The sequence below is a fragment of the Gadus chalcogrammus genome, chromosome 1 (genome assembly GCF_026213295.1).
Source record: "Gadus chalcogrammus isolate NIFS_2021 chromosome 1, NIFS_Gcha_1.0, whole genome shotgun sequence".
Lineage (NCBI taxonomy): Eukaryota > Metazoa > Chordata > Actinopteri > Gadiformes > Gadidae > Gadus > Gadus chalcogrammus.
This window is the reverse complement of record NC_079412.1, coordinates 3644375-3665737: the sequence shown is the minus strand read 5'-3', so window position 1 is coordinate 3665737 and position 21363 is coordinate 3644375. Positions and strand designations below refer to the sequence as shown.

Genomic DNA, 21363 nt, shown 5'->3' with positions numbered 1-21363 from the left:
ACGAGTTTAGAAGCTGTCAGTTCGGTGATTGGTTGTTCAGACGAGCCCACTGAATCACCCAAAAACAAGGAAATAGCCTAGGCTTTCTTTTCAAAACGCCACCTCAAGCGTTTTATTAGCCGTTTTCTCTAATTATCTTTTGCTGGAGAAGGAGGGGTGTGCAGCAACCTGGCATCCGAGTGGGCCTAGTTCAGTGCTCCGTTAAAGGGGACCTATTATGCTTTTTCAACTTTTATGACCTATAAACGTTGTTATAATGATTGATTGTCATATTTAACCATACTAAAGTGTCAAATAATGACGTACATGCATTTCGACATATTCCCCGCTGACAGTCTGGGGTGGCTGTGCAGAGCGCTAAACACTCGGGACAACGTTTGCGATTCCCTTGTTCACATTTCCGGGAAATCATCTACGTAGAGGCACTCCTGCCGCGCCCCCATATGCCTGGTCAAATTTGCCCGCGCGCTTCAAGGAAGGTAACCAATCACAACGGAGTTGGGTTGGCAGGAGGGGGGCGAGGGGGCTGAGAAGGACGGAATGCTGAAAGCGCCCAGATGAGAGGAAGTTTCCCGAAAATCTACATCGTTTTTTGTGTATGGTTAAATTACTATCAATCATTATAACAACGTTTATAGGTCATAAAAGTCGAAAAGCATAATAGGTCCCCTTTAACGTGTCCGATTTTTAGACTGGTTCAGCTGCTGCAGTGCTCAATAACTCTCACTGTCTTCTGCTTGCGATCATTGTGATTCACCATATATTGATGCATTTATTCATAAGAGACAAAGAACAGGTGCATTACGGTATCATTTTATGTAATTGTTAATAGTCTAATTAACATTTCAGTAGCGTTGGTATTTAATTTTTAATTTGCTTGTTTAGCTATGTATGACAGTTAACAATGTTGGTGTATTACAATTGTTTATTTGTGTAGGCCACTCCAACTTCGTTGCTGGTTGAAATGTAACCATTTATTTTTACATAAGTTATTGATTGCATTTTTCGTAAATAGTTAGTTGGAAGGAATCTGTTTGACATGACGGAGCACAAGTTGGCACAAAGCACTCAAAACTGCAAAAATACATTGTTCAATTGTAGACTTGGAGCTTGCATAACGGAGCACAAGGCAAAGTTTAATAGTGCATTTCATTTTGAACAACACATCCGAGCAGTGACCTCTGTAATTGTTGTACATTTAAATGTATGCCCATCACTAACTGAGTTTAGCTTTATCTATTATTACTTTTATTTTCTTCCCTTCTTTTCTTAATGTTATGTGTATTTTGTTTTGGAAATCTGTAAATTCAATACAAATGTATAAACCATTCCAAGGTGGTATGTATTCTACAATTCTATGAGACAATATTTTCACCTAAAAAAAGGTATTTGCATTATTCTATCATTCTCACAGCAGCTATTTGACTCCACATTTTGCCCAAAAGACACTTAGTTAGTTTCACTATTTAGTTAGGTTATAGTTGCATTTGTATACCCATCGGGATAAAGCTGTATGTAATCTAGGCCACTAGAAATTATCTTGCACTTTACCTTCCTCCAGTCCTCCAGTCCTCTAGCGGTCCCATCAGCCCCTCTCACCTATCGGGTCCTCCATAGTGATCTCGTCCTCCAGCGGTCCCATCAGCCCCTCTCACCCACCTCCAGTCCTCCATAGTGATTTCGTCCTCCAGTGGTCCCATCAGCCCCTCTTACCTACCTCCAGTCCTCCATAGTGATCTCGTCCTCCAGCGGTCCCATCAGCCCCTCTCACCTACCTCCAGTCCTCCATAGTGATCTCCTCCTCCAGCGGTCCCATCAGCCTCTATCACTTACCTCCAGTCCTCCAGTGGGTCCATCATCCTCTCTCCCCTACCTCCAGTCCTCCAGCGTCCTTACCTTCTTGTCGCCCCCGAACCTCGTTGTCTGTGTGAACTTTCACCCCGCTTGTTGGGAAATGTCACATCAAGGCCCGTGCTGCGGTAGGGGGGCGCCAGGAGATGAAATATAAGCGTAATTCCGTCTCTACATCCCTAATTTGCGTTGGTTTTCTGCCAGTCCTACCCTATGCCATCAGCAGCAGCCGCGGTACCCGGGATCCGGCCGCAGCCTCACTTCGTCACGGGGATAACAACAATCTGGGCCGAACATGTGAGTAACAAACCATCGCTGTGTTTTCCGTCTCCAGCCTCTGTTACCCGTTCACCACTCATCGCATTCAGACCGCAATCAAACCACACAGATGTCACAGGATTGTGTTGAATATGTGTCCCATAGTTTAGCTTCTCCATAGCATGTAGCCGTGAGATATCTCACGCGCTTCGGGTTTATCAACCGATTAAAGCTTAATTAAGCTGTCATTAGGGATCGAGCATCTGAGCTAATGGTGCTACGCTTGTGTTTTACAACCCAAGGAAAAGCCCTCAGTCGTCTCCCACCCTGATGAGGAGTACAGTGTGTTAATGTGTTACCTATGGTAGCCCTTAGCCTTCTGGCATTGATGGTGGCTGCTATGGTGTTATATATATATATATATATATATATATATATATATATATATATATATACATGCATAGCTTCATGGTTGCTTTGGTGTTCTGGGGGTTGCTATGATGCTGTAGGTGGTTACCAGGTTGTTGTAGGTGGTTACCAGGGTGTTGTAGGTGGTTGCTAGGATGTTCTGGGAGGTTGCTATGATGTTCTAGGTTGTCTTTGGTGCCCTGCTCCTACCAGGGGCTGACTCAAGCCCGGTCTACCAGGGGCTGACTCTAGCCCGGTCTACCAGGGCCTGACCTAAGCACGATCTACCAGGGGCAGACTCTAGCCTTGACTACCAGGGGCTGACTCTAACCTTGACCACCAGGGGCTGACTCTAACCCGGTCTACCAGGGCCTGACTCTAGCCCGGTCTACCAGAGGCTGACTCTAGCCTGGACTACCAGGGGCTGACTCCAGCCTGGACTGCCTTGGGCTGACTCTAGCCTTGTGTACCAGGGGCTGACTCTAGCCTGGTGTTGTTTGTTCTAGATGTGTCTCAGGAGCATATGGGAGTCTACAGCTGCACAATATATTGGTTCAGCATCGTCATCACAAGGATGTGCGATGTCAAGAGGCCAATGAACTAAAACACGTGCTGCTACAAAATTGTTTGGTACTTCATATGAAATGGGACTAGCTTGGTTCTCCTTGGACCAATCTAGATGGAAGCCCTGTCCTTCAGGCTTTTACAGTGCAGGCACTGCAAGTGAAAACATATTCCATGAAGAAAATGTATTTTTATCTGTATTTCACAACATAAAAACCTGGTTTGTTTTAAAAATTATCTTCACATGCAGCCTGTGAACGACACGCTACTAATAAAAGTGAATACATGGCGTGTCCTCACAATAGTGAGCTGGTATCACAAACAGACTGAACACATTACAGTGTTTCCCCTAGAATTTTTTTTAGGCCCGGTGGTAAGAGCTGATAGTGTGATTTGTTATAAATTTTTCACAGGATGCTAGAGTATTTGTTGGTATTTGTTGGACAGGGGGGGGGGGGGGGGGGGGGGAGAGGTATGGAGCGATTGTTGACCGGGGGGGGGGGGGGGGTGGAGCAATTGTTGACCGGGGGAGGGGGGGGGGGGAGAGCGATTGTTGACGGGGGGGGTGGGGGAAGCAATTGTTGACCGGGGGGGGGGGGGGGGGGGGGGATGATATCTTCAAACTTCGTCTGGGCAATGAGGAAAAAATCAATGGTAAAAAAAAAAAAAATTCAACAAGGTTGATTTAATGTAAACTAATTTCATGTACAGGAGCATAAAGCACCAATACATATTGAGATAGCTGGTGGTGAGCTTGGATGGTTATGATATTATGGCTAATAATAATAATAAAAAGAAAAAACAATTTTTTTTTTTTTTTTTTTTTTTTTATATTTTTCATTTTTTTGGCCGGTTGTTGGCCTGGCGGGGGCGCTCGTTGGCCTGGCGGGCCGCCAGGCCTGAACAATGGTAGGGGAAACACTGCATTAGCATTGCTGCATTAGCATTGTTGCCACAGTTAGGGGAGCCCTAAACGATCAGCTAGAGAGCAATGAAAAACTAAGCGATCTACACTGACATCTCAAGTAAAGAATGAGAGTAGAAGTACTGATTAAACTGCTTTACTTCAGTGAAAGCTGAAAGTACAGGCTCTGAAATGTACTGTGGTATAAAATTAAAAAGTAGCCCTCTTACATTTCTACCGGTTGTCTCTGGGCAAAGCTAACTGAACCTTATGTCTTATTAATATAATAAGAAGATTTAAAGTTAAACTATTCTAACTGCAAAAAAAAACATTAAACCTCGCTCCAATGTGCAAATCAGTTTTCAGTGTCAGTAACAGAACACAAAACATTATGATCAAAGCGAGAACACACTTCTGGTCTAATTAAGCCTTAAACTATTTTGTTAGAAATTCCTTCATCTCTACAGGACTACCAAATTCCATTTTTGTTTTGCAAAAGACAACGCATCCGTCAAGATTCGTTCTTGGAGCGGACAACTTCCAACATTTCTCTTAAATAAGGCCATGGAGGGGGAATGTATTGTCGCTGCTCTGAATCTGCTCCGTCTGAAATGTCTGCTTGTTAACTTTCATCCATCCTCACTCGCTACGCTACTAGTTCTCTCAGAGACGCCATTTCTCTTTGGTGAAAACCCCCTTTCGTCTCCATCCTTTCCATCATTTTCATCTTGCTACGTATGTCGTGTGTGATATGCACAACAGAAACAATAATTCCTCTCAAATGCACTAAAAATAAAGTAACAAGCCGGTTTTGGAAGTGTATGTAGTAGAAAGTACAAATATTATTTTTTAAATTGTAGCAAGTAAAAAGCTTAATAAATATTAAAATACAGATACCTGAAAACTGTACTCAATTACAGTAACAAAGTGATAATTTTAATAGCGCCCCGTGGTCAAAGTGGTAGTTAACTCTTTGGAGACTGCGCTTTCTTTAAGTGTACCAACTTCGACTACTCTGAATTGTTCACCTTCAGTATGGTTGAAGTTGACATCCATTATAAAAAAAGCATGGTAGGTGCCTGACACGGTTTTTTTTATTTACGGGGGACATACTGTTTTGAGCAATCAACACACAACTTTTAATATTACACAAGGGGGATTGCCTTGATGGGCTGGGCACTGGGCTACTCTGAAGCAGACTTGTGATTGATTGAATAATGGCTTCTCCTTTACGTAATCATACTCACATACTCACTCAGGCAATTTTTTGTTACTTTATCCCAAAATTATATATACACTTTCACCAATTTCGTGCACCCCTAGGGTATCAATTGTGGGAGGAGTGAGTTTATATATTTAGACAGTGAAAAATCCCATTTGTGTGGGAATCGAAGGATGTCCGTTTGCTGGAAATTACCGGCTATCAGACCACTAGAATTTCAATTGGCCGCGAAATAACAATCTTGATGGCCACCTTGGTCGCTACATTTTTATTTGATTTGTTAAATAAAGTAGCACAACATGACAATACGAAATGCATAACAAGTAAAATCATATTTCATGTTTCTTTTATGAGTATACATTGTACATTATACATTCAATTGTCATTGAATATGCATTAGTGGGTTGCTTACTGAATGCATAGACAAACTCTCAACAATCACACAAAGACCTTGGTTACAGTCATGGCGAACAGACAACACTCAAATTCTCAAAAATAACACTACCGATGACACAGTGAAGAGGATTCCTGTGAAGAAGAAAACGTTGAGGCAATTCTAGCAAAAGAAGACAAAAAACTGATCTTCCAGGGACAGTGGCCTCAAATATACACATGGCTGAACTTTGTTTTTTAGAGGTCCTTTTACATTGCAGTGTTTCCCATGAATTGGTAACGTAGCAACGCTAGGTTACGGGGGGGGCGGGGGCATTTTTTCCCTTTAGATGGTTACTTCTGATGAGATTTATTTGGGAAAAATGTACGGATTGAGTTTCCAAGCTTCCAAATATGACATGACAACCAACAGAGTCAAGGTATCTGCTGAGACGAGATGATTGTGCAAATGTGCCTTGAACTTGGCACACTTTTATTTTTATTTATTTTTATTATTATTTAATTTTTTTGCTGTGGCGCTGACAATCCAGCAATGGCGCTGACAATCCAGCAATGGTGCACCGCTGCTGGATTATAAAACATGGAGCTGAATTGGACTGTATAAGACAGGATTTCCGGTTTGTTTTCAGATGGCTCAGTGTAGCAGATTTCATCGATCAGAGTGGGAGCATTTTTTTTACTGCGCGACGCAAAGCTAGCCGACAATAGCATGCCCTGTCTAACTGGGGGGTTATGCAATATTTTTGTTAAACCCCAAAAACCATGCGTTAGGATTTGTTTTAAACATGAGTTTTTGCACATGCATGTATCCTAACACATGCGTAGCACCTGTATTACATATGCCAGCTCAATATATTTTTTGGCCGTTGACTTACAATCTCATCGGCTAAAAATAGCTAACGACTTTAAGAGTTTTGACGTTTAAATACTGGAAAACTATGAATTGTGTTAAAGTTTTGAGTCATCGTTAACGTATGGATGTTGGGTAGTTGATGAAGTTTTAATTATGAAGTATGAAGGCATTTGGATGTTTGGGAAACATTTCTAATAATAAATACAATTTACAATTTCAGAGGAAGTTTAGCTGTGTAGCTTGCTGAAAAGAAGGGTTAGGGTTAGCTAATTGTGATCTACCTTTATGAGACCTATGGCCCAAGTTCCGAATGACTCATTAATTTATTTTGTGCTGTTTGCAGCCTCCCTTTCAGTCAGCTTGTTAGGCCTTTAAGTGCTTGCAAATTCAAAATGATTTCAAATTTAGGATTTAGCCAAAATTATCATTGTTGACCTATCTAAAATTTGCATTTTCTGGCTAAGAACTTTGTGAGCCCGGTGACTTCACTCAGAACCTTGTTGGCCATATTCCTGACATCCACATTTTTTTCTAGGATGCATCCCAGGTAATTTACTGCTTTTGCACTGACCACAACTTTATTCAAATCGACTTTAAATTCAGATCATCGTTTCAATCTGTATTTTGAGCCAATCAAGATGGCCTCTATCTTACCAAGATTATTTACAGAAGCTAGCTCTGTGCTCGGTGTACTCTCTAGGGTGGATTGGTGTTTATGAGACATTAAAAGTGCTGAGTCATCAGCGTACAGAATAGGTCACATGATAAGGAGTCTAGCATAGAGCGGGTTGGCTGGTAACCTGAAGGTTGCCGGTTCAATCCCCGGCTCCTCCTAGCTGAGTGTCGAGGTGTCCTTGAGCAAGGCACCTAACCCGAGCTGGCTGTCGCCTTGCATGGTTGACTCCGCTGTCGGTGTGTGAATGTGTGCGTGAATGGTGAATGTGAGGCAATATTGTAAAGCGCTTTGGGTGGCCGATGGTCAGAAAAGAGCTATATAAATGCAGTCCATTTACATTAATATAAAATCGAAGGACGGTCCGAGAATGCTTCCTTGCAGAACGCCACATTTAACTTTGCTAGAGTCAGACAGCACTCCCCCTAGGGCTACCAATTGTCCTCCCTGACAGGTAAGACCTAAACCACCTACAGGTGGAGCTGTCTGCCCCCAGGGCCTCAAGTTTGGCAATTAATCTGTTATGATTTACCCTATCGATTGCCTTCTGAAGATCAAGTAACACCATCCCGCAGAGATTTCATTCATGTATATCCCTGCGTATAATGTCGGATAAATAGAGTAGGGCCTAAAAAAAAAAAAAGTTTGTTTCCTGTTGGTTGTCAGTTGAGGTCATGGGTAGGTAGGGAATATATTTAATTTTTTAATTTTATTTTTTCCAGTGGCAGCGAATGATAGGTAGGTTGTTTTCATTTAAAAACGAGAAAATTCGCTCATCCTTGTACAGAATGAAGAGGTGCTGTACAAAAACGTAATTATAGTTTGCATCAATTCATATATATATTTTTTATAAAGCTCATAAAATAATTTGGGTCGCATATAAATTGACAGGGTCGGTCGGAAACCGTAACCAAACAAAAAATTATTTTAGGCCCAGGCATGATTCGGTAGAATGTTACTTCCTGAATCCGGATTGGAATTTAAACATGAAGTTGTTTTTATTCATGTATTCATTTAATTGCTCATTGACCACCTTTCAAAAAATGTTGAGACTGTGCATAAAATAGACCGGTCTGCAGTTACCAGGGTCGTGGCTGTTTCCATTTTTAAAAAGGAGAACTGCTTTGGCCCCGACGGTATATGACGGTATTTGTGTAAAATAAGTATAAAAGAAATGTCAAAGCTGAGTTGGGGATGAAATTCTTTAGCATGTGTGATATTGTCTAGCCCAGACGCTCTCAATCTGTGGTACGCGTACCACTGGTGGTACACGAGCGCCCTCTAGTGGTACGCGGAGTATGAACGATTTTTTGAAGCAATTTTTTTAAGTTGAAGCAACCGTTAAAAAAAAAATGTGCATGTACCCATCAAATGCAATGATCTTAAACCTGCATTGACTAACTGCTGTGACGACGAGTAGGGGAAGCAAAAATTTTGCAAAATCGTCCTGTGACGAGACGTTGAAGTCTGCCTTCAGAGGCCAGACATTTCTGGACTTTTGGATGCAGCGACGCAGCGAATATCCGGCGCTTTCAGACAAGGCTGTGCGCTTTCTCATTCCACTCGCGACCAGGCTTCTCTTGGTCGCAAATGGTCGCAAATAAGAGCTTTCTTAAGAGCTTTTATTTTATCCCAAAAAACGCAGCTGATCGGACGCATCACACGATTCGGAGGCATGCATCACATTTAAGGATTTTAAAAACTGATTCTTATTCTTTTTTTTCAGAAATGCATTCGGAAGAGAAGGGAGACTAGCGTTGCTCACGGGTTGGAATGAAAGGGAGAAAAGGGGACAGAGTTGCCTGCGGAAGCGATGTCTGAGAAGCAGAGACTGCTTCACGCTACCAGTGTCAGGCCCCGTCCACACGAAGCCGATTTCATGGCGAAACCGCAAAGGTCTTGTACGGTTCGGCCTTCCGTCCACACGAAGCCGGCGAATCCGCTGACCGAAACCGCAAACTTCTGAAACCACCCTCGGAGGTGGTTTCAAATCTACCCGGTTTCGTTTTGGATTCGTGTGGACGCCTGAAACCGACTGAAACCGTAAACCATGACGTCATCGCCCCACCCCTCGACCCTCTAGCCAATGACTGTTAAGCACGCGGAGTCTCAGAACTCACAACAACAAGGATTTCTGTAGCAGAAGCAGCGCCCCTTATGGGCCTGGAATGTGTACTACAGCGTTTCTACAGATCTACCCGGTTTCGCTTGGCTTCGTCTTTACGGAGATACTGCGAAACCGGATAGATCGAAACCGTAACGGTTTCGCCTGTTTCGGCTTCGTGTGGACGGGGCCTCAGTTTCGTACGGTGTGGAATGAGAGCTCGTGAAGGCACTATTGCGCAAGTACGCCTGCGTGCTTGCGCAATAGCATACTGCCCGAAAAGGCAGTATCGCTGTCAAATCTGTCCCTGGGACAGGCTTGCGCCGAATTGAAAAAGGAAACCACTATAATGAAATAGCGGTAATATTTCCACATTAATTGATAAAATAACAGGGGATGGGAAGGGGGGATGGCTGTTTCAGAAGGGGGATGATTTTGATCATTTTAATTCCAAAGGGGCATGCCATCCCCCCTCATCCCCCCTCAACTCGAGTGCTGGAAGCAGGTTGGATGCTGAACCAAGTCTGAGGCTAAAGCTAACCTCAATCGACCCAGACATCACACCCCTCTCACTAAGCATGATAGGCCTGAGTACATTCTCCTTCAAACCTAAACATAGTTTATATTTTGACCTTATGGCACTTACTGCAGTATTTTTTAATACTGAATACATTGTTTCATCGGGTATCGACCCCGTCCCCTAGACACTCGGGACTCTGCTGTGGACTAAAGTAAATAGTATAAAACGTTTGGATAGGGAGTTAGCATGTAAAGTTGGAATTATTGTTCCTTTAGGAGGTTTGGGGATGATAATAATAATAATAATAATAATAATATGGGGTGGGCCAGGCCTGATACAGTCCATTTCAAGGTTCTTTGTTTTATGCTGTTGATAACGAGGGATGAGCTTGGCTTCGTTCCCGTGACACGTGGACAAGGTTTCATGACCCTGGGCAAAAGATGTCTGGCGATACACTCCTGGCTGCTCGCACCACCATCATCCACTTTTGGTGATGATTGTAATCCCACTTTTAGATCAGTGAACCAACTTGTGCGGAAAGACAGGTGGTCTAAGTTTCATGAAGTTTCATGAAGTTGAAGAGGATAGGAGATATGCAAATGCGTGTTCAAAGTATTCAATCAATCGCTGTAGAACTCGCATTGTCCTTTTTGGATGAACTTTGACCACCTAATATTGACCTGTCTTTCTTTATACCACATCTGGGGAAGCTAACTCTAAATCAACCCTGTCTTTAGTACCGGACAACCACTTAAATATTTAAGATCATAGCCTTTTCCATATTCATTGGCTAATAGTGACGTTGTTGTACCATAGATGGTAATGGATTAAGGGATAAAGGATTTTTCCCTTATTTATCTATATATTTTAAATTATTTTACTTAATTTAAATTTTTAATTCTATCTAAGAAAGTTATAGGTTATTGAGACACATTTGTTCACAATGATATGCTTGTTCAAAGTTTGGTTGCATTGTGGGACGATTGCCTCAGAGCCACTATTTGGCCACCCAGTGTACTTCTTTAGCCAGTCTCTGCTATTCATGACGTTCATAAACACCTGACCTAACAAATGGCTTGTTAGGTTAGGCGTATAATACTTAATTTTAGAGCGTATCATTGATTATAATATAAATGCCTTGTGAGTCATACCAGCATTTGACATAGATGTAAATGCCATTTATAGAGGCATATAAGGAGTCTGTCTGTGTGTACAGAATGTGGATGTAAAAGCATTCTCATTCTAATCTGAAGAAATTTAAAATAAAATGTTGATAAACCATGAAGTACTCCATTGTATATATTATCTGTTAGATTTGTCCATGTTAAGATATGTTGACAATTACTTTGCTTTGGGTAACAAAGTTAATCTCCACGTTTCAGGAGGAGGAAAATGGTGCTGCCCTTGGAGATGTCGATCCAACCAAGCGGTCTGCTGTTTACAACGAGGCCGAGCAGAGGATCCTGGGACTGAGTACTGAACCCCTTCCCATGGCCTTGACCCCGTAAGACCCGCTCCTCCGCAGGGTCTCTGGCCTTCTGCAGGGACAATAGGGACAACTAGAGATGTTCACATACCATTTTTTTCCTTCCCGGTACCGATTCCTGAACTGGCCATTGGCCGTTACTGAGTATATACCGATACAGCATCTGGCAATGTAACTACTGATATAACTTATTGAAGGGTGCTCTGATGAGGACAGCAATGTATAGTCGTATAGTCAGCAATATAGACCCACTGTGGGCAATATTTTTTTTTAGAACTTTAGATAATTAACATTTATAATCTACAATTATAATGCATTTGTTATCTCGTAGTTAAGCGTGAGCATCCATGTTTTTCCGATTTGGTAGCTCGAACGCATTTCGGTCGGAGATGAAGCGATTCCCATCGCGTATTCCCATTCTAAGTATCGGTGAGCGTACTCACCGATACTCAATACTGCATTTTAGGCGGTTTTGGAGGAATTCCGATACTGGTATTGGTATCGCAACAACTCTAGGGAGAGGTCATTTTATTTTACTGCTGCCATTTTGGCCAGGCCTTGCTCGAAGAAGAGGTAATTTGATCTCAAGCAATTCTTACCTGGTAAAATAAAGGTTAATAATAATAATAATTGCTGCGTCGACCGTATGATGCAGGGCTGACGGGTGTGTTTGTGTGACCCAGGTTTCAGATGGCCTGCTGAAGCTATGGGGAGCTGTTGGAGCTGTCTATACAGAGACCCTCTCCGAGACATCCACCTCACCAAGTTCAAGGTGCCTCATCCACATTCATTCATCTAGTTGCTGTGGGATATAAAGATATGATATTAGCGTGAGGAAATTATTTTGTCATAGATGTATGGGATTATATTCCGAATTGTTGCTTTGATTCATATTGACAGACATTAGTCCATAAACAGCTATTACAATTACAATTACAATTAGGGCATTTAGCAGAATTTTTTATCCAAAGCAACTTACATCGGTTAATACACACATTGACACACCGACGGCAGAGTCAACCATGCAAGGCGACAGCCAGCTTGTCAGGAGAAGTTAGGGTTAAGTGTCTTGCTCAGGGACACATAAACACTCAGCTAGCCGACCACATATTAAGTGTCACTGGTACATGCTCTTTGTCAATTTGTGTTTCTACAATTCTACATCGAACATTCACAATCATTGCAATTTCTCCAGATAGCAAATGTTATGTACTATATCATTTTTCATTAAGTTTATTATAAGATCTTCAGAAAGGCTTAAATGAATAGCCATGCCAATCTCTCGTCAATCATGTGGGCTTGTCCGAACGGCTGTGTGGTGATTGACAGGTGACCAATGTAGATGATGAGGGGAACGAACTGGGTTCTGGCACAATGGAGCTCACGCAGACGGAGCTCATCCTCCACACACGCAAGAGGGACGCCATCCGGTGGCCCTACCTCTGCCTGCGCCGCTACGGCTACGACTCCAACCTGTTCTCCTTCGAGAGCGGACGGCGCTGTCAGACCGGCCAGGGTGAGGACCTCTGCTGCTTTCAGTCTGCTACACTACTGACTAGTACTGTGAACCCCATGCTGCACTACTGACTAGTACTTTGAACCCCATGCTGCACTACTGACTAGTACTGTGAACCCCATGCTGCACTACTGACTAGTACTGTGAACCCCATGCTGCACTACTGACTAGTACTGTAAACCCCATGCTACACTACTGACTAGTACTGTGAACCCCATGCTGAACTACTGACTAGTACTGTGAACTAGGGCTGGGCGATTTTTAGTCACACATAGTCAGTTAACTGTCTTCTCCCATGGGTTACACACTACTGACTAGTGCTGTGAACCCCACACATAGTCAGTTAACTGTCTTCTCCCATGGGTTACATACTACTGACTAGTGCTGTGAACCCCACACATCTCAGAGTCTATTAACTGTCTTCTTCTGTGGCTTAGTTGGAAGTAAGTGTTCAATTATATACTCTCTTTAACCGCAGGTTAAAGAGAGTGATCATTGTAATGAGAATGTCCATATGACGTTTTGTTCACAAGGCGCTCGGTGACCCCTTGGTGCCTATCTATCATCAACATTTCACTGTTTGTACCACGCTTATCGACCTTGATGGGGGACTGAGACGGGTTGACTCGCAGCTATACCACAAGCTGCCTTCTGAGACGGCCGAGGGGAGCAGGGGCCTCCCTATCAGCAGCTGGCCTCAAGGACGTCTCCCCGCTTGAACACTGGGTGGTGCCCGCTGTGAGGGGTGCACCGCAGTGCTCCACCCCTGGATGCTTTAACACTGGGTGGTGCCCGCTGTGAGGGGCGCAAGGCAGTGCTCCACCTCTGGATGCTTGAACACTGGGTGGTGCCCGCTGTGAGGGGCGCACCGCAGGGCTCCACCTCTGGATGCTTGTCATGTTGTGTGGCCTCTCTACACAGACTACTTTTCTTTTATGCTGTCTTTACCCTTTATAACAATGAACTCTAGGTTTATTCTGGGTTGCGTCGTCAATACAGTTTGTAGAATTACCACCACATTATGCAAAACAAACAACTTTTAGAAGAGTCTCTGTAGCAGGTTCACAGAGCGAATGGACACCCGGGTTGCTTTGAAGCACAAGCAAGTCTTTTATTTTCATGAATTTTAGACAGTCCAGAAATCACAAACCCGCCACCGCGGTCACAAGGAGCGTTCCAAGAGACTCTCTCGCAATGGTAGTCCCGAGCCCCAACCACAGCGAGATATACCAGCATCCAATGCGGAAGTGACAAACATTGCAGTAGCACCGGATGGCCACTACGAGGTGATACCAAAAGGGAGCAATTCTTCGTTGACTCGCATGTTAAACAGGTCGTTTTCAGTCTTATTAAACCTATAAGGTTTAATATAAGTTGGTCCAAAAAACCATAGGTTGGTCCAAAAAAACATTCTAGTCAGTATGTTTAGTTCATATCTCCATGACAACACTGAGGGGGTGAATTTTTTTATTTTATTTATTGGAGTTTAAAATGTATGAATAATTAGGGGGGCAGCCTCTTGAGTGACAGCTAGCCGCTGAAGCTCACCTCACCTAATGTTGCTAATTCGGTGTACGTCACCTAGATGGGTGTACCGTATTTTCCGGACTATACGTCGCTCCCGAGTATTAGTCGCATCAGTCAAAAAATGCTCCATGACGAGGAAAAAAACATATATACGTCGCATCGGTGTATAAGTCGCATTTATTTTTAAACATTTAAACAAGAACGTTTAGTCTGGAGAGACTGAATAAAATTGCAATAGCAATAGGTGTGTCGGTCCCACTCGTAGTTCTGAGAGTATACCGAATTCAGTGACACCGGGATTCCACCGGACGCGTATGCTCCGCGGTCCTAAACCTGAGCGCACGATCGGGAGGTGGAAGTTGCACTTTAGATGCCTTCACAAGTCCAGCGGAGGGCTCCAGTTTTCGCCGGCCAAGTCATGCGCTGTGATATGTGTGACAGCTATGTTGCACAACATTGCAGCTAAGGCTGGGGTAGCTTTGGTTGAACCGGAGGACATTGAGGACGATGACGACGACGAGAATATAATTTATTCGGTGGTGCAGTAGGCTTGCAGCGTTCAGTTGTAGGCCTAATGAATGACGGTGCCATCTTGCGGCCGAAGATTATGTACGCACAATTTCGGCATATAAGTCGCTTCGAAATATAAGTCGCAGGGCAAGCCAAACTACAAAAAAAACGCGACTTATAGTCCGGAAAATACGGTATCTCCCGCCCCCCATTAGAGATCAATGCCCTTTTTTGGTTAAAGGAAATGAGGCGGAATCAAACTATGACAAGTCAAACTAAGATGGCGACGTGCATAAACCAAGAGAATTGGATGCAGTTGGAATAACTGAGGTCTGCAAGGATGCTGCATCCATTTGATATACTATCTATGGGTAGTCCATGTGCTCCAGTCCTTCGTCCCTGCTCCCGATCCTTCTCTCTACAAGAGAAAGCAGGCACATAAATACACACTCCCTGATTGGTCTGATTGCGAGCAGGTGCCCGCAATCAGACCCAATGCACCCAGCAGATCCGTGTGCTCCCAACATGCCCATACTCCCCCTGCAGGCCAGACGCCGTACGTCCCCCCACAGTCTCCAACCAGGGGAGTTGATTCGCATCAATGATGAACCACGTGGGACGGTTGTTTATTCTGGTCGCCAAGCAACCATACCTTCAGCTCCATCCTTTGCTGTTTGCCACAGAGGATGGATCAATGTTGATGTTCTTTAGGCATGACTAATACATAGTTTAACACATACCCTGGTAATTACATTGTAAGAATCAAAATACAGATATCCTTCCACCAGTCCAGTATGTAGACCCAACCTCCATAATACCAGTAAGTAAATGGTAAAAACTGATAGCAATTCTGTTAATCTGCATTGATTTAATGTAGTCCTCATCATGTAATGTGTTTCAAAGTATTAAAGCTGCTTTAATGACGTCCTCATGTTTTGTATTAATGCTGCTTTAATGAGGACCTCATTTGTTGTATTAATGCTGCTTCAATGAGGTCCTCATGTACTCTGTGTGTCATGTGTATTTGTATTAACGCTGTCTTTAATGAGGTCCTCATGTACTCTGTGTGTCATGTGTATTTGTATTAACGCTGTCTTTAATGAGGTCCTCATGTACTCTGTGTGTCATGTGTATTTGTATTAACGCTGTCTTTAATGAGGTCTTCATGTACTCTGTGTATCATCTGTATTTGGATTAACGCTGTCTTTAATGAGGTCCTCATGTACTCTGTGTGTCATGTGTATTTGGATTAACGCTGTCTTTAATGAGGTCCTCATGTACTCTGTGTGTCATGTGTATTTGTATTAACGCTGTCTTTAATGAGGTCCTCCTATATATTGTTTCTCCAGGTATCTTTGCCTTCAAGTGTTCCCGGGCGGAGGAGATCTTCAACCTGCTCCAGGAGCTCATGCAGTGCAACAGCATCAACGTGGTGGAGGAGTCCATGATGATGACCCGCAGCGGCCACACCCCGGATATGGACATTCCGCGCACGCCCCAGACCCCCAACAGTACGCAGCCCACCCACAGGGACATCCAGGGGAATGGGTTAACAGTATAGCGCACGGTGCACGCTGTGTGTACTCAATGTACGTTCCTATTCCAACAGCTCCAGCATTTCCCATCCAGGGTTTTCCCAACGGGTACCCTGGCTATCCAATCAGAGGGGACTCCTCCCAGCCCTCCATGACTGAGGACCATGGCCTCATGGCCATGGAAGACCAGGTAGGAGACTCGCTGACTGCTCCCTGCAGGTGGAACCCCCGCTCCCTCCCTCCCTCCCTACCCTCACACCCCCTGCCCCCCCCCTGTGTGTCCCCCTTGTGTGTCCCCCTGCAGACCCACACCTACGTCAACACGGTCAGCATGGAGGGCGACCTGTCCATGCGGCACTGCGTGCACGCCCTCCCCGAGGCCCGGCCCAGCCCCTTCCCCGAGGCGGCGCGGGGAGCCATGCCGGTGGGGGGCCCGGGTGCGGCGCGGGGAGCCATGCCGGCGGGGGGCCAGGGCGCGGCGCGGGGGGCCATGCCGACGGGGGGCCAGGGCGCGGCGCAGCGCTGCCGTCCCCTGGAGGAGCACGTCGACCCCAAGGTGTTCCTGCAGCCGTCGGCCCAGGAGGTCACCTTCATGCTGGGCCCCACACCCGCGCAGCGCCACCTGCTGGAGCGGGAGAGGCACGGCCTCAGCACCCACAGCCTGCAGCCTGCAGAGGGCGCCACCGGCTCGGAGACGGAGGGCGAGGAGCCCCCCGTGCACGTCTGCAACTCCCACTCGTACCACCACTTCCACCACCTCATGCACCGCCACCCGGCCCACGAGCCTCCGCAGGACGGCTGCAAGAGCAGCCAGCTGACCTACGAGAACATCAAGTCGCTGCGGGGCGCGGGCAAGCAGCGGCTCAGCCCCAGCAGCGTGTCCCAGTCGCTGGCCTCCAGCAGCAGCAGCAGCACGGGGGATAGCCACTCGCACTCGCTGCTCCACGGCCACGGGCCGGCCTCGCTGCCCCCGCAGGGCTACCCCCTGGAGAGGGGCGGGGGGCACCGCCGCACGGCACTGCTCAACTACGAGAACCTGCCCTCGCTGCCCCCGGTGTGGGAGTACAGCGCCCTGCAGCGGGACGAGGAGCAGGAGGAGGAGGAGGACGAGGAGGAGTACGAGGAGGAGGAGGAGGAGGAGGAGGAGGAGGAGGACTTTGACGAGTACGAGTTCTCCGAGGGGCCCGCCACGCCCAACGGGTACCACCAGGAGGCCCGGGGCGTGCACCGGGACGCCCTGCAGAACTACGTCAACACGGAGCAGGTGCAGCCGTCCCGGCTGCGGCACGGCTGCCCGCCGCACGCCCAGCCCTGCCCGGCGGAGCGCGGTGGGGGGCACATCTTTAACTTTGAGTTCCGCCGGCGCTCGGGTGCGGGCGGGGCGGGCTGTGAGCACGGCCACATGCCCCCGTCGCGGCAGCTCAACTACATCCAGGTGGACCTGGAGGGGCAGCCGCCCTGCCTGGCCCTCGGGGGTGGAGGGGGGGCTCTGCCCCAGCCACAGCACCAGCGCCAGCCCCACCCAAAGTGTGGGCAGCAGGCCCCGCGGCACAGCGAGTTCTACGCCGAGATCGACATCAAGAAGACGGCGGCCATGTCTAACCTGCAGAAAGCTCTTCCCCGGGACGACGGGACGTCCAGAAAGACTCGACACAACAGCACAGACCTGCCTCTGTAGACAACGGGGAGACCCAACAGACAAGGGAAGGAGACGAGGAAAGCTGCTTAGGGAACCAAGGAAACGGAAAGGAGAGCTGATCCTCATGTTAGCACACTGGACCCTCCACTTTCATCCATTCACCAGACTAAAGACCAGGTTCCTCTTTCGCTCTCTCGACATAAGGCCTTTATAACTTGATCTTAGTACCATGGAGTGAAGGTGAGCATATCAAGGTGGTTAAAGGTCAAAGGTCAAGGTATTTTGCCCAAACCGTTATTTTTCAGGCTTTTAGAAACAAAGAGAGAAGAAAACGACAGCAGAACCCCCCCCCCCCCTTTTATTCTGCCCGTAGCGGCCATGTAATAACCTGGCCTCTGTGTTCTGCCAAATGGGAGGGCCAGAGAGGAATGTGTGGGGGCTCCTCCCCCCAGTGCCCCCCCCCTGTAGGTCCTATGTACGGTTGACGCTTCAGATATAAGGTCCTGTCTTTTATTTATTCACCATAAACAATCCACTCTGGACTACCGCGGTGCGAAGGACTTGGGCGTTCACTGGAGCGCCAGGAGGCTGGGGGCGTTTAGATGCACGGGGCCAAAACCTTTCACGGTATTCTTTCGTCAGCATTGTAGATAGTGCATCGTTTTAATGTTTGATGAAGACGTCGGCGACCTCGACTTGGTGTTCAGCGATGACCTCACATGAAATGTGCAGATTTTAATGAATTCTCACAATGGGAATGTTTATTTAAAGGTTTGGTAAGACATAGGCATATATATAGCTATGTATATATAGCTATATATTTATGCAAATATATATATATATATCTCTAGATATATATATGATATTGATATATCATTTATTTTCATATTTATTTATTTCATTCCTTATTTATGAATTAATGTATTTGTTTCTTCATGTAGTCCGCTAGTCTCCAATAACTTTAGTTTTGTTTAGAATGTGAGAACCAGCGATTATAATCCAGTTGGTAATATGGAACCAAAGTGTCACCATCATCATTATCACTGAATATTGGTGTATAACTGTTATAACTGTGCTTGATTATGTTTAAAAACAGAACTATTAACATTTAAAGTGCCAAAACATAATTGCTAACTGTATGTGGAGTAAAAAAAATGTGTTCCATTAGAATCTTTAAAAAGCGTAGGATAATAAGATTTTTTTTGTGATAATTTGAATGTTCCAGGGGGACAGAATACAAAACGGAACATTGTTTTTCAGGCCATGTAGAAACAAACAAACAAAAACAAAAAAAACATCAACAGGTCACATCTCTTTTCGCGCTGACCTCCGGCCCCCAAGGTAAGACTGCTCCTAAACGGTACTGCCGCCGTCGGCTCATGGCGGCTACAAGGGGTTCTGCTGCTATGCTGCTGAGGGGGGAGCACAAGTGCGAGCGGCTGGCCTCATCGGGGACGTGTGGCGGAGCAGACGCAGAACACGGCCTGCTTTCCTCTGGCCCCAGTAGAGCCGTGTGTGTGTTTGGGATCCTCGTGTCTTGGCTGTAGAAAGGCCCTGAGGGCGTCGACTCTGGTTCTGTTGTGCTGCGAGGGCCCCTGGGTCTCACATGGAGCCCTGTCTCACACACGGAGCCCTGTCTCACACATAGCCCTGTCTCACACGGAGCCCCGTCTTGAGCACCAGGGCCCCGAGTCAAGGCAGCACAGGAGCGTGGCTAAACCCTCGTTCTGATTGGTTAGGGTTGAATCGCCATCATCCACGTGGAGAAGGAAACGTGTCGTTATGAGAGATTGCCAGCATATTATTTTTGGGCAGAGCTATTTTACTTGTGTGACTGGTATACAAGTAAATGAAAACATGTTAACGTTCTGCAGGTAAAGATGGTGAAGGAAGAGGTTCGTTAAGACTTACTGCAAGCATTCCATACATGTTTATTTAAATCCAAACATTATCTGTTTACATGATCGGTTGGTGTATCATTAGGCTTTTTATTTTATTTTTATATATTTTATATCCATCATTTACTTGAGATGTAGTCATTCCAGCCACTGGTGTCAATTTAACTAGTTTAACTAGTTGAACTAGGGCCTTAAAGGATGAAATGGTTCGAGTGAGAATCTCCTGTCGATAAGGTCATCCAATAAGTTTAGAAGAGGGGTTTACTAAAGGGCTTGCCGTGTCTAAACTCTAACTCATCGTGCCTTTCACAGTTCAAATAACATGTCATCACTTTTTAATTTATTTAAGAAAAGAGGATGGAAGGAACATATGTTTGCATTTGGTGACCGTTTGCAACGTTGGTGTCATTGAACAGGATTAGCTTATTATCCACAAACTACCGGGTCATTAATTTATTTATTTATGTTCAAGTAGTCTGTCGTTTATAAAATCTGCTCGAAGTGCAAAAATAAATCAAGTTCGAGAGCAATTAATCATGATCAATGTATGCAAATAATTCTTTCATCTTTATAAGGCCCACTTGGTTTCCATGCATTAGTTACCTATAATGTAATAATTTCCAGTGGCACAATGAGGGAAACATACATTTAGAAATCATGCTAATAATCATGTCTAAATTCTCAACTGTAGCTCAAAATGTCAAGGGGACTGAAGTGGTCCTTCATTCCTCCTCCCTGTTTCTGTGTTGTGTGTACCAACTGCCAGTGGCTGTTGTACCATGTACCAGTCTTTATTCATCTCACCAACGTGCAGAGCCTGTCCGTCATTACTTTTGTGTACAACTTGTTTACATGAGTACAGGTTGAGAAGGCCAATGTTTTGTAACCAGGAGATAGGAGGGAGATGTGCCAAACGTCCGTGGAGCACAGCTCAGGACAGATCTTTAGGTAGGGGTTGGAGAGGCTGAGACCGGTCCCTCACGTCTGGTCTGAGCGCACAGCTGGGGGTCTGCCAAGCTCAGTGTTTATACTGAGGTCTGGTCCTGATTTATGAAGAAAACACGCGTATGTCCCTGATGAGCCCTATATATTCATACGCATTAAAGGTCTACTATTGCTCTCCTTTAATGGGACCACAAATGTCAATTTTTTTTTATTTAGTTTCACATGTCATGCTATAGAAAAGAGCCTTGCAGAGAGGGACCTGTTCCTATCTGGCCCTCATCCCCCATCACATGAACAGGGCAGTGAGCTGCCCCTCCTGTTGTGATTCTGTGTATTCCTTGGGTTCTCCAGCACATCACTACACTGAGTGATAGGGGGTGGCTGATGGGTGTTTCAGACCGTGGCAGCATTGAGTACAATTGTCTGTATATTAACAAAAAGCATAATCATTTCAAAAGAGTAAACAAAGCATTCCCATAACAACTTTGATTATTGGTTATTAAACTGTGACGAGCAAATCAGTAGTGGGCTTAATTTTGCTCAGCTATATTTATTGA

At 45.3% G+C, this 21363-nt stretch overlaps 1 protein-coding gene across 4 annotated transcripts; it reads left to right on the top strand.

Moving 5' to 3' along the window:
• The first annotated feature begins 1897 nt into the window (after positions 1-1897).
• Positions 1898-18747, top strand: frs3 (fibroblast growth factor receptor substrate 3). 4 transcript variants are annotated; one of them, XM_056607125.1, is made up of 8 exons: positions 1962-1979; positions 2056-2148; positions 11133-11254; positions 11920-12008; positions 12566-12752; positions 16139-16300; positions 16399-16514; positions 16629-18747. In XM_056607125.1, the coding sequence occupies exons 4-8, from the start codon at positions 11943-11945 to the stop codon at positions 18000-18002; spliced, it is 1905 nt and encodes a 634-aa protein (XP_056463100.1). In that variant the 5' UTR covers positions 1962-1979; positions 2056-2148; positions 11133-11254; positions 11920-11942; the 3' UTR covers positions 18003-18747. The 4 variants fall into 4 exon arrangements, with proteins under 4 accessions (XP_056463030.1, XP_056463100.1, XP_056463180.1 ...); XM_056607055.1 differs by having other exon boundaries at positions 1898-2148; XM_056607205.1 differs by lacking the exons at positions 1962-1979; positions 2056-2148 and having other exon boundaries at positions 10586-11254.
• Positions 18748-21363: the final 2616 nt, after the last annotated feature.

Coding starts and splice junctions, on each gene's coding strand:
- frs3 (XM_056607055.1), top strand. CDS start 11,943: ATGGGGAGCTGTTGGAGCTGTCTATACAGAGACCCTCTCCGAGACATC. Junction 12,009..12,565: donor TCCACCTCACCAAGTTCAAG/GTGCCTCATCCA, acceptor GGTGATTGACAG/GTGACCAATGTAGATGATGA. Junction 16,515..16,628: donor TCATGGCCATGGAAGACCAG/GTAGGAGACTCG, acceptor GTCCCCCTGCAG/ACCCACACCTACGTCAACAC.